The sequence below is a fragment of the Suricata suricatta genome, chromosome 7 (genome assembly GCF_006229205.1).
Source record: "Suricata suricatta isolate VVHF042 chromosome 7, meerkat_22Aug2017_6uvM2_HiC, whole genome shotgun sequence".
Taxonomy (NCBI): domain Eukaryota; kingdom Metazoa; phylum Chordata; class Mammalia; order Carnivora; family Herpestidae; genus Suricata; species Suricata suricatta.
Window position 1 is genome coordinate 130,982,088 of NC_043706.1, and position 14,218 is coordinate 130,996,305.

General features: G+C 39.1%; 1 protein-coding gene across 1 annotated transcript in view; it reads left to right on the top strand.

Annotated features, from left to right (window-relative positions):
• Positions 1-14,218, top strand: part of LOC115295371 (estrogen receptor) — a 247,261-nt gene that overhangs the window by 38,685 nt on the left and 194,358 nt on the right. The window contains exon 2 of the mRNA XM_029943253.1: positions 436-552. Coding sequence (XP_029799113.1) covers positions 436-552 — 117 coding nt within the window. The remainder of the gene's footprint in view (positions 1-435; positions 553-14,218) is intronic.

The following is a 14,218-nucleotide window of genomic DNA, read 5'->3' on the forward strand; positions in this document are numbered from 1 at the left end:
TTGAATACCTTCCCTAAAGATTCTTTAAATTACACCATAAGAAAGGCCACTTTGAAACTCTCTGGGAGTTCCAATAGTTTTATTCCGATGATTTTACCTAGTGGCATGGGTCAAAAAAAAAAAAAAAAAAGAAAGAAAGAAAGGAAAAAGCTTTTGTTGAGAAAGTGTGTGAGTGTATATAAAGCCTTGTGCCTCTCAATATAAACTGTATGAACTGAAGATGATTTTCCCAAGGAACTCCCGAAGTAATTGGCTGAGACAAAAATCAAGTTTAGGAGAGTTTTTTCCACACTTTGAGAAGGCTGGGAAGAAGGGCATGCGGAGGTAGCAACACAGATAAGTGATGAGAAAACTTCCTCTATGTAGCTTCCCCTGTTGATTCTGACTGGCTCTGTTTCCTGAAATGATGTTATTATGTTCTCTTGCTTTTAATAGGACATAATGACTACATGTGTCCGGCTACCAACCAGTGCACGATTGATAAGAACAGGAGGAAGAGTTGCCAGGCGTGCCGGCTCCGGAAGTGCTATGAAGTAGGCATGATGAAAGGCGGTAGGTAACTACCAGCCAAGGTGTGTGTGCCTGTCACCCAGCCCTGGCTGTTTCTTCCTTTTGTTCTTTTAAAAGAATTTTTAAATGTTTATTTATTTACTTTGAGAGAGAGTGAGCGCAAACCGGAGAGGAGCAGAGAGAAGGAGAGATAGAACCCTAAGCAGGTTCCGCGCTACCAGCACACGTCCAGATGGGGGCTCGAACTCATGAACCATGAGATCAGGACCTGCCCTGAGATAAGAGTCAGATGCCTAAGCGGCCATGCCATGCAGGCGCCCTTGGCTGTTTCTATCCCAACAATCGTGGCAGTGGAGTGTTTTCCCTTCTAATTGTTTCCTATTCCTATTTTTCTTTGCAGCAGATGTATTTTTTATAACCTATCTTTTTGTAAAAAAAAAAAAAAAAAAAGGAAGTGACTGTAACTGGAGATCCTAAAATGCCATTTTGTGTTTTGTGTTTTAAATGTAAATACTTACATTTTAAATCAGAGGTGTGTGGGAGGTGGTGGAAGGAAAGGAAGCCTGCTCAGGGAAGTAGGCTAGAAGTGTTTTCCAGTGATTGTTTACATTGCTAATGCTAGAAAATGGTGCCTGAAAATAAGTTTTCCCCTCACTAAGATGTGTAAATGTGAAAGCTAAATAGCTGATTTATAATCTTCCAATCTCTTAACATCCCTCGGCGAATTTGAGTTTCAGTCAACAGGTAGCTTTCTCCTTCAGCAGTGGGCTCACCCAGCAATTCCCATAACCTCAGCCCCTGGCCTAGAGCTGGAAGCTAATTTATAAATAGCTATAATTTATAAGCTAATTTATAATTATATAATTTATCATCTAATAGCTAATTGATAAATAGCTAATTTACAATCTTCCAATCTCTTAAAATCCCGTAGGGAATTTGAATTTCAGTTAAAAGGTAGCTTTCTCCTTCAGAAATGGACACAACCAGTGATTCCCATAACCTTAGCACCTTTCACAGTGCTGGGAGCAGTGGAGTGAATGCTGAGCACTAACCAGTCATGTGGCACTCAGGAATTGTGCCCGTGTACCTGTGCCTTTGTGGCTGTGGCTGTATGTGCACATGCACGCATGTGCGTGTGCATGTGTATTTGTGGTTTTCTGTCTTCTCTTGTATCCAGTCTTCCAGTTTCATTTTATGGGAATCCAATGTCCGGTTTGGGGGGTGTTAGGTGCTCAATGGATGTGGTTGCCTGATTGATCTTGTTTTCTTGGGGATCTAGTCTTTAAAATTTTTTTTTTAATGTTTGTTTATTCTTGAGAGAGACAGTGTGAGGTGGGGGGAGGAGTACAAAGAGGGAGACTCAGAATCTAAAACAGGCTTCAGGCTCTGAGCTCTCAGCACAGAGCCAGATGCTGGGCTCGAACCCACAAGCTGTGAGATCATGACCTGAGATGAAGTCGGATGCTTAACCAGCTGAGGAACACAGATGCTAGTCTTGGGTAGCCTTTAAGGTACTGGGAGAGAACAAATAGAAGATGTGTCATTAAAGTCATGACCTACTCAGTGTTTTAGAGGCTACAAAGTGGGGGAGGGGCCTATGACAGGGAAAAGCTTTCTGAAAGAGACAAGACTTGGGGTGGGTTAAGAAGAACCGAGTTACAATGAAAAAGAATAGAGATTGTACAGACAGAGGGTGGCTAACCTTTAGCTCATTAATACTTGGATGAAGAAGGAAACAGAAGAAAAACCAAGAGCCTGGGAGGTAAGAAATTTACTGTTAAAGATTCCTGAGTTCCATGGTCACAAACTAGCCTGCCAGGTTGGGATTTTAAATATATGACATATGGCCCTTCGTAGGAAAGTGGATGGACCTTGAGGGTGTCATGCTGAGTGAAGTAAGCCAGGCCGAGGAGGACAGAAACCATATGTTTGCACTCATAGGTCTAGCAGGAAAACAAGAGAGACCTAATGGAGAACCAGGGGGAGCGGAGGAGGGACAGAGAGTTGGGGAGAGAGAGGGATGCAGAACTTGAGAGACTATTGAATACTGAGAATGAACTGAGGGTTGAAGGGGAAGGGGGAGGGGGGAAAAGAGGTGGTGGTGATGGTGGAGGGCACTTAAGGGGAAGAGCACTGGGTGTTGTATGGAAAACAATTTGACAATAAAATATTATGGGAAAAAATATAGCATTTGGAATAAAGTGTCTTGAACAGATGAAATGTTGAATTTATGTATTGTATGAGCTGTGACTATATGTCTTGAATGTCTGAAAAAGCAGTTTTAATTCAAAGGGTAATTAATTCCAAGAATTCCTTAAATATTTAATCCATTTATGACTCAAAGTGTCACAGTCAGAAAATGACACTTTGAGTCATAAATGGATTAAATATTTAAGGAATTCATCTTTCATTGTACTGTGAGAGAATTAGTCAGGCTTAATAAAAAGCTTCTTACGGTAGCTTGATAAGTGACAGGAATATAACATCTACATGTAAAAAGCTTAACTTGAACCAGTAGGGTCCAAATTTAATGTGCATTTTTGGTGACGTCAGGTAGATGAAGCCCAGCCTCTTCTTTCTCTCTGAGAGCTGCAGTAACCAACTTGTGAATATTTCCAAAGCATGTTTTCCTTTGAGGGTACCTGTCCATTGACCCCACTTCATTACAACAATTCTGTCTTTTCTCATTTATATCCAGATACGGTCTAGCAGCATAAACATAAATTATGCATACTCATTTGTAATCTGACAAAAATTTTAATATGCAAAGACATGATAAAAGTCTTCTCACTGTTTTCAGAGACAACTCTAGATAATCTGACTGCATCTTCCCAGTCTGCATGTGTGTGCATACACTCATACGTGTGTATTTATCACGGAAATCTATACGTGTGTTAGTTTGCTGTTGTATTAGTCTGATTGGCTGGAACATTCAGTTTCTGATAAGACCTCTCTCCCAGGATTTCAGATAGCTGCCTTCTCACTGTGTCCTTTTCTCTGTGGGCACAGACATAGGGGAAGCAGTCTGTGGTGTTGTCTCTCTCCTTCTAAGGGTGCTGGTCCTAGTGGGTTGAGACCCCACCTTATGGGCTTATTTCATCTTTGAGTACTTCCATAAAGGCCTTATTTCAAGTATAGTCACATCAGAGGTCGTGTGACTTCAACACAGGACTTTTGCTGGGGAATAATATATATTTGTAAATATATATCATTGAAAATATATATTTATATTATTTATATATATGATATTATTTATATATAACCTTTAATAGCTGATCTATCAAAATACTGTAGACCTGGTGGCTTAAGCAACAGAAATTTTATTTTCTCATGATTTTGGAGGCTGGGGAGGCCAGAATGAGTGTGTCAGAGGTTTAGTCTCATCCAAGGGTTTTCTCCTCGGCTGGCAGCTGGCCACCTTCTCACTGTGCCCTCTCATGGCCTTTCCTCTGTACTCACACATCCCCTGGTGTTTTCTCTTCTTCTTAGAAGGACACCAAGCCTGTTGGATTAGGAACCCACTATATGACCCCATTTAATCTTTATTTTCTCTTTAAAGACTCTGTGTCCAAATATACTCACATTCTAAGGTGCTGGAGTTAGGGCTTCAACATGAATTTGAGGTGGTGGGGGGACAAAATTCAGTATATAACAGTACTCATGGAGAGTTCTCAGTGGTTATTCAGTATCTGTCTACATATAATAAAAACATGTGTCTTTCTGGCAGTTTATATATGTCTGTAAGTTTGATGCCAAGCTTTAAAGTCGTAAAATTATAGGCTGTGCAAACATCCCATTTTAATTATATGTGTAAAGTGTTTACAGCAATGTAATTTATTGTATTTTCCACAACATGGAATACCACACACATAACCTCATGACACCTTGTATAACTACTCCCCAAATTCCACTGAACAAGGACTTAATTTACAATTGGAAGTACAATTATAACTGTAAAATTCTAAATTACTTGTAAAAACAGCTGTGACTAAATAAGTTTTTACATTTCCTACTGGTTTCATAAGAATCCAGCTTCTTAACCAGACTTGACACCAATTAGAATATTTACTTCTCCATATGACATTCTCTGTATGACATAAAATAATTAGTTTCAGATAAAAGAGAGAACCATACACCTACCCCCTATTTTTATAGCAAGGCTGAATACATTTATTGAAATGTTCTAAAGATCTGAAAGAGTATATGATTTATCTACATGAGGAAATTATATGAATCTGTTACAATGCCTACTTTACCCCGAGAATCTTAACATCATTATTAGATTTGGTTCTGAGCCAAGGTAGTTCAGTAACCTGCAGAATTAAAAAAACCTTTTTTAATGTTCATTTATTTACTTTTGAGAGACAGAGAGAGAGAGAGAGAGAGAGCGCACACAAGTGGGAGAGGGACAGAGAGAGAGAGGGGGAGACCCAGAATCTGAAGCAGGCTTGAAGCTCTGAGCTGTCAGCACAGAGCCCAATACAGGGCTTGAACTCACGAACCCTAAGACCATGACCTGAGCTGAAATTGGATGCTTAACCAACTTAGCCACCCAGGTGCTCCAGGATGCAGGATTTAAGTTGTGCTTTAGGAGGTGCATTTCCCCATTGTCGTGCACATGCTAGTCTCTCTGCCTCAGCTGCATTTTCCTCCTCACCTGTGCCCCTCCATCCCCTTCAACCTTAGAAGGCAGATTAAACCTCTTCTTCAGGGAGGCCTTTCCTGTGCCTCATGCTAGGTTAATTCCCAGTGTTCAACCTTTGATAGCAAATAGCTCTTCTCTAGTTACTGTAATTATTATTGTTAGCTATTCAGCAGCTGGCCATAAACTCCATGATGGCAAGGGCTCTCTCTGTCCTGTTTACTGAGCTAGCACTAAGCAAGTCACAGAATAAGTGTTCTAGGCAGATGACTTAATTCATTTAAATAGTTACTTGTTGAGAGCGTCTTAAAAATTGTTCTTTTAATTTAAATTTCAGTTAGCATGAAATGTAATACTGGTTTCTACAGGAGTAGAATTCAGTGATTCATCACTCACATACAAGTAGAGTTTCTTACGCATGAACTGTTATGGAGATAGCAAACATGAAGACCCAGGCCCTTGGTACAAATAGGACATTTGCGTATGAAGTGGCAAAAAAGTCCAGAAGACAGTTTCTGAGAATGGGTTGGAAGCTGAAGATGAGAATGGCCAGTGGAAGTTCAAAGCTTTAGCCGACCGCTCCTGGGGTAGTCTGACGCAGGGTAGTACTCAGACTATCCGACTTCCAAGGTGTATATTGTTATCAATGAATCTGCTATTCTAGTTTGTTTTGGTGGAAAGAGGGGAGGCTTCCGAGCTGGAGTTCTTGGTCCAAATGCTGCCCCTCCTCAGACCTGCTGAGCAATCCTGCTATCGTCACTTTTAGGAGCTTCATAATCCTTAGATGTTAAATATGGCCATTTGTAGGAAAGTGGATGGACCTTGAGGGTGTCATGCTGAGCAAAGTAAGCCAGGCAAAGAAAGACAGAAACCATATGTTTGCACTCATAGGTCTAACAGGAAAACAGGAGAGACCTTATGGAGAACCAGGAGGAGCAGAGGAGGGACAGAGAATTGGGGAGAGAGAGGGATACAAAACTTGAGAGACTATTGAATGCTGAAAATGAACTGAGAGTTGAAGGGGAAGGGGGAGGGGGAACAAGAGGTGGTGATGATGGTGGAGGGCACTTATGGGGAAGAGCATTGGGTGTTGTATGGAAAACAACTTGACAATAAAATATTGAAATTAAAAAAAAAAGCAAGTAATTTCTACTTAACAAGTCTGTTATAAGAATTGCAATTCATAACATATGATAGTGCTTTATAAATTTAAAGTACCATACAAGTGTTAGCTATTATATCTTCTCTCTCTCTTTCTTTCTCTCTCTCTCTCTCTCTCCCCCCCCCCCTTTCTATTGTTGGAAAAAAGAGAATGGCAGTTTCATCACTTGTCAATCTTGGGAATAAATATCTAATTTCTTTGTGAGGAATAAAAATCTGGCTCAGCCACATCTGCCTTTTTTTTTTTCCTTTTTGGAGTCAGTCACACACTGGTTACAGAGCTTCATGTGGAGTGAGATTTGTTGTGTTTTTCATTTGATGATGTCAGAGATTTATTACTCAAACTCGTTAAAATTCTTTTCTCACGATAGGTGCCAAAATGTGTTGGTAGCAAGGTTTTCATTTTTCACATGAGGAAATTGGCATACAGAAATTAATTGATGCAGGAAATTAATTGTTAGACATGCACTGTCAATTCTGGTTGTTTCCTTGTAACACCTTAGGAAGAAACTTGAAGGGTAGGGAGAGATACAGGCTTTCAGTTGTGGAATGAATAAGTCACAGAGTAAAAGGCACAGCATAAGGAATAGAGTCAGTGATATTTTAATACCGATGTATGGTGACAGATGGTAGGTATGCTTGTGGTGAGTATAGCAAAATGTATAAACTTGTCAAATCACTATGATGTGCACCTGAAACTAATGTAACATTGTGTGTCAGCTGTACTTAAAAAAAAAAAAGAAATTTGAAACTAATGTAACATTGTGTGTCAACTAGAAAAAAAAGAAGAAACTTGAAGTAAATTAATAAAAATTCACTAGTTTTTATTTTGATAACAATGTTATAATTTGACTTTGAAGAACCATTCCAAAACAATAAATAAATTAAATAAGTTATTACAATTTAAAAATGAAAAGATACTAATAATATAGATGGGGACATGTATATCCATAGTAACTCAGAAGCCCAGTGAAGAATTGGATAATAAAATATTGCCTTAAGTTAATATTTATCATGAGTTACTATAATTCATTATATTGAAGGGATCTGCCCCCACTCCAGAAAATTAGGTTTCCCTTAATCCTACCTTGGCTGTCTTTTACCAAGAGAAATGGACTGATTATTAATATGACTGTTGGTAGAACCAGATCAGTGAATTGAGAATGTAAATGTGAGGGTAATTCTTGGGAGAATCGTAACTGCCCGTGAGCCTAAGCTTTTTCAGAAGGCAAGGCTAGGGCTCCATGTTTAGGGTTTGACTTAAGAAAAGTGTTAAAGAAAAGCTAGCTGCTCTTGACCAAAGAGCTTCTGCATGTTTTAAGCAACAGATACATGTTTAAGCACCTCTATATTTATATTTGAAGCACCTTTATATTTATGCTATTAAAATATTATTTTAAAAAGTCATATTATGGATATTTAACTTATTCAGGATTTCCCCCATATGATCATTCTTCTCTTGAAGACAAAGAAATATACTGAATTAAGTTCTTGAATCACATATAGGACCTTAAAGATGATCAAATGCAGTGCTTTGCAACATTTAAAGCAATCAAATGCTTGTACCAGCCGTAGCAGGTTCTCAGGCTGTAAGACAGATGAGAGCTGATTTGGCATAGCTTCTCTTCACTCAGTTTGTTTTCCTGAGGGACTGTCTAGGGACCCCAGGGCTCTAAAAAACCAGTTTGCAAACTATGGATCTAATCTACTGAGGCTAGAAAGCTCACGTGACTTGATCAAAGTCTTAGAACTACTTAGCAGAAGAATTGAGCCTAGAATTCTAGATTCAGTGTTTTTGCTGTTTTCCAGGAAAGTTTTCCTCTTTATAGGAAGTACTCCATACTGCCACTCACATTTCACAAGAAAAATCATTGACTAAAGCTGTGCATGGCATATTCCTAAGTTAAGATACACAAACACATACATATGCTCCAGAACGAAGAAATCCAGTGTAAAAGAAACAGTCTTGTTCTATTCTTCTGGATGACACGGTGATGTGAAGACCACAGTGATCCACTGACCTGGGGAGCTAAGGCAACAAGTTCATGGCTAACCTATGAATAGCTGTCTCTTTCTGCTCTAGCAGTGGTGTCAGCAATGGCAGTGGTAGGGGATGTGGGGTGTCAGGGCTAACTCCGAATTTAAAGAAAAGAGGAGGTGGGTAATGACGACAGTGGAGTCCGTTAGTTTAGCATGAATGGGAAAAGTGAGATGACTAATTACTAGTTGTTCTGTCCAAATACTGGTAAAAATGAAGAGGTGTCCTGATACATTGTGCCCTCAGCTGCCTAACAAGGATGGAGACAGGTCAGCATCTGTGACTATTTACTTCCGTTGGGTCAAACACGATGGCGGGTCACCCAGCACACCCATCCCTGTAAGAACCATGCTACCTTCAGATCAGAGACAGAACAGCTTTCTTACAGATTTGGCAAAGTATGATGGGATCAGCTCAATTTGAAGATTGATGACCTACTGACCATGCCATCAAGACTGTTTTTGTCAGGGTTACCAAAGACTTTCACGTTTCTAGATCCAACAGCCGGGCTCAGTACTCATCTGAGACAAGTTAGTTGGCACAGTACCTCATCTTCTCCTCTTCAGTCTACTGTCTTCACTTGGCTTTTACTGTCTTCACTTACTCTTTTAATTTTCTTCCTACCCCACTGGTCACTCATTTTAGGTCTTTGTGTGTTTCTCATCATCTTTTCTGACCTCTTAATATTGGAGTGTCCCAGGGTTTATTTAGTCCAGGGACCTCTTCTGTTTTCTGTCTGAACTCCTTGTTGAACTCCTATCATCTAGTCCCAGGGCTTGAAGGAGGGCTCTTGTTGGGATGAGCACTGGGTGTTATATGTAAGTGATGAATCACTAACTTCTACTCCTTAAACCATTATTACACTATATGTTAGATTACTTGGATATAAATAAAGTTTAAAAAAATAAAAAATACCATATATATCCTGATGACTCCCAAATTTATACTCCTAACCCTACATGCAACTGTTCACGTGACTTCCTCATTTGGGTATCTAATAAACATCTCAAACTCAATTTGGTCAAATTCAAATCCCCTATATTTCCCCTTGAATATGCTTTATCCTCAATCCTTCCCATCTTGGCTAATAACTTCATCTTTTGAATTGCTTATGCCAAAACCTTTGGGCTATCCTTGGCTCTCTCTTTCTCCCACAGCTCACATCCAGGAAGCCATGGTGGCTTTACCCTCAGACACTCTCAGATCTGATCACTTCTCACCATTTTCATTGTCACGCTAGATTAAACCAACACCGTCTTTCTCCCACTTACCACTGAAGCACTGCCTGCTTGTTCCCCCTGTGGATACATTAAAAATAGAAATCCACTCAGACCCCTTCTCTTCTCAAAACCTTGCATGGGCTTCCATTCACTCAGCTGATGTCATTACAGCGGCCTGAAGACCCTTGTCATCTACTTCCTCCCCACGTTTACTTCTTTCACCTTCTGTGCCTGTCACTGTGTCTTTTGCTCATTCCCCTTGAGATCTGGGGACATCCTTACACACCAGACACACCCTATTTTGGACCATTTACTCTGACTATTCCCTTTCCCTGGAATGCCATTCCCCTGGAGACCTGTGTGCCCAGCTTCTTAATCTTCCTCCAACTCTTTGCTCCATTATCATTTTGTCAAGGAGATGTGTCCTGACCCTTCTATTTAATAGTATAGTTTACCTTGCCCACGCATTGTGCAGTACTCTTACCTCCCTAGGCCCCCGGCCTGCTCTACTCCTTTGTTTTTCCATTGTATTTCCACCTCCTAATATACCATAAAATTAATTTTAGGTTATGTTTATTGTTTGATGACGGTCTCTCTTACTAGAATGTAAGCTCTGGATGGGTGTTTATGAACGAATCAAACACATTTGTGTATCTGGTCGACTGGTATATTACAAGCACTTAGATCAGTGATCGCATATAATAGGCAGCCAATAAATAGCTGTAGCATGCAAGAATTATTAGCATGAATGAATAAACTGAAAGTACGTTATCACTGTATAACACTGAATAGACTGAAAAGAGATAGAGGTGTTTTTTTTTTTTTTAATGAAAGGAAATTATCTGCTGTGAACCTAAAACCCACAGTATAGTAGTTAACTTTTACTGTATCACAGAATCTCGCCTCAGAATCTCACTGGCAAGCACGAGAAGCATCTATTACATGGCAGGGAGATCGGCTGGGCGACTGCTGGGCTCACTCGTTTGTCTGGCTCTTTTGGCTACTGCGGCCAGGATGAACTCAGTTTTGCTTTGTATATCTCTTCTCCGCCTACAGGCTCCTGCAGGTATAGCCTCATGGTGATGGCAGAGGCATGAAGGAGAACAGCCCCACATCACAAGCCCGTTTCAAGTCTTTGCTTGCAGTATCTGCTGATACCCGATGGGCCAAAACAAGTCAAATGGCTGAGTCCTTAGGCTTGCAGGGGTTGAAAAATTAGGGCCAGTTTTGTAATTTATCACAACCAGAAATCTGACCTTTTCAGACTTTGGACTGAAAAATAATTATAGAGTCCTAAAACCTTAGATGTGGGTGGGAGGGGGGCCAGTGGGTTTATTTCCTCTTCCTCACTCAGTGTGGGAATCCTGCATGTCTCCTTCCTGACAGTTTATGGTGGAATGCTGCAAACAAATGGGCATTCCATTTTCATGCCTCTCTTAGATGCATGAGTGGACACAGTGAGTGAGAAAAACCCCAAAATAGATATGAGCTGGTATTCCTGGAAATATATGGACTCATTTCAGATATGCTAGATTTCACTAATTTATTTGCATGTGGGTTTAGTGTCTGTATTTGAATGTGATAGTTGCTCATGAATGTAATTTAAAAGCAGTTAAAGATAAGGCTATTTATATTTCACTAGGAGTTTCCTGCATGTTATAAAATCAACCAAAGAATGTTGACTATCCTACTTTAATTTTTATTTAAGTTATAGTTAGAATACTGTTTTAATTATATTTATACTGAAGTAATTTCACTACTTATTGAGAGGTCAGTTTAGTTCTTAAAGGATGGAAAGAGGGATCTTCATTTACTTTTCTAAGAAGGACCCAGAAAGTTAGAGGGAATGCTGGCAGGTTTTTGAGGCCGGGCAGAAATTTCAGAACGGCTCTCTCTTGTTCCTATAATTTGCTCTTGAGAAAGTAAATTGGCCTTGAAATGATGTAGAGACCCTTTCTTGTGGGTAGAACTTATAAAATATAGAATTTGGGGGATGGTAAATTGTATGAGTGAATTGCTGCTTTTATGTTCTATAAAGCTAAGACTTCATGAATTTTCATATGTTTAAGTTTCAGTGATTGTGGGATAATGAATGGTGGTTGGAGCGGAAAAGAACTTAAAGCCACCTAACCTGACCTCTTGGTTTTTCAGCTTCTTGTTCGTGTCCAGGTCACACAGCTAGTTAACTGCTCAGACAAGAGGTCAAGACTCATGACTCCTAGTTCAGTGCTCTTTTCATTGTACTACACTGCCTTACCCATAGTGATTTAGATCATCATGAAAGATAGACACATGCAAAAGTAAAGTATTAACAGTAGGTAGACCACTATTATGACTTAGGAACAATTGCTATGGACACAAAATACTATTCTTCTTCAACAAGAACATTAATCAACACATTTGGGTTAGTTGTGCATCTGACGTACCAAAACACATTTATATGGTGATGGGTATTCTTTAAAGAGTTACTTAATTTTTAATTACTTAATATTGCTTAATATTTAATATAATTTTACAAAGGACATTTTCTCCCTCAGGCCACAGGCTTCCAGTATTTTCCATTAACAATTTCTATATTTGTTGTAAAGCCTCTTTGTTTTCTTTTTTAAATGTTTAGATGATTCGTATTTAAAAAAGGGCAACTCTGCTAGATAGAAGGAGGCCTGGCTAAGGGTTAAGTGTGTGAGCTGTTTCTTCTAAGGACCCTTAGACAGATCACTTCATTTTTCTGGTCTCAGTTCTCAGTTTTGACAAATTATGGGCTTAGGATTCAGTGGTCTCTAAAGCATCTTTCAAATCTTAAATTTTATAATGCACAATTTAAGTTCAGATTAATACTGAAGAGGTCAGAATCCAAAGGCAAAGATAGTGTCTATGCATTTCTGGATATGAGGAATGACCTTAGCAGCCATCATATTTATATTTTGAGTTAAATTTGCAGAGCAACTAGCAACAGGAAAAACCTTTGGGAATGGACAGAGCTATTCTCTTCACTAATGAGTAGGGAAAGAGAATCTCTCCTGAGTGAGGAGTGTCACAAAAATCAGTGTGAATCTGCCATGATGATGGCTGAACTATAGAAGGTGGCCATGATATTACTACCAAGTTTATTGAGATAGGCTTTTCTATATATAACTAAGCTCTTTCCTGTTATTAGAGATGTAATAGTTATGCCTAAGACGTGAGCCCCAAGAACCAGTGAAACTTTCTCGTTTCTGCCTCATGGAACAAAGGAAAAGGCTAGATAGTGACTTTTGAGAAGTTCCTGATTAAGTGTCACCCAAGGTAGTCTGGGGATGTTTGCTTGAAAACTTATCTAGTAAGTGTAAACCAACACACCTGTGGTCAGACTTCTGAGAAATCTGTACCTCCCTGAAAGAGATCCTAAGGTAAAGTGTGGAGTTGTGTATAAAGAAAAGGCTGGTTACACTTTGGGGGTACATGTAGTTTATTTAATTAATTAATTTAAGAATTTAAACATTTTAAAAAATATTTACTTATTTTTGAGAGAGAGAGACAGAGTATGAGTGGGGGAGGGGCAGACAGAGAGGGAGACACAGAATCCAAAGCAGGCTCCAGGCTGTGAGATGTCAGAACAGAGCCTGACACAGGGCTCGAACTCACAAGAGTGTCAGATCATGACCTGCGCCAAAGTCAGACACTCAACCGGCTGAGCCACCCAGGCGCCCCATGTAGTTTAGTTTAAACTTGACAGAGCAAAATAAATGTTAGTGAGAAGCACATGGAAATATACTTAGGTGTTTATATCTTTAGAACTTACTTTAAAAGACTAGCTATTATTATATTTATTTTGTAATAACTTATAGAAAATAGTCTCATAGAAAATATGCTTCTGTGAAAACACCAACTACCCCATCAGGCTATTCTGAGAATTGAATGTATGAGTTATCCTTTGATAGTTATGAATTGGTAGAGGTTAGGTACTATTATTCGTATGTGGCATAGCATTGTGGTCTTTAGCTTTCAAAATCTGTCTAGAGATGTGTGATCTTGAACAAGATACTTAACCTCTCCAAACCTCAGGTTAAATGAGGATAATAATAATTTCTATTTCTAATAAGCTTGTGCAGGAATTAAGATATAGCTTTCAGTATTTTATTTGGCTTTTATCCAACCATAAAGTAGGTTATAAGAGGTAATAAAGAGCACACACAATTTTTGTTGTATGCACCTAATCTAATGTCCAAATAAAATGCAGTTCCACTATACTATCATCATCATCACAGTCAATCAAGAATTATTAATTAGCTATTATGTGTTTCGTTCAATGTAGTTAATCAGCAATACGTAAAATGTAGCATCTAGCGCCAAGGAACCTACAATTTGCCTCTTGCGTGGGTACGCATTCAAACTTCTCCACTCACTAAATAACACTTATTTTTTCATGCTGCTTTCCTACTTTCCTAAGAAACTTTTGGCCGCAACAACCAGGTTTCATAAGAAACTTTGGGCTCCTCATTGACCACAGAACATACCTTGTTCGTTTATGCCTCCCTTCGATCTGAAGTTGGCTCTTAATACTTTATTAGTAATGCATTTTTCTGTTTACTAAAGCCTCTCTCTTTAACTCTTTGGAAAGCATCCCCTTTTTTCTCTGAATACCTAATAATATTTTTCCTCTGTACT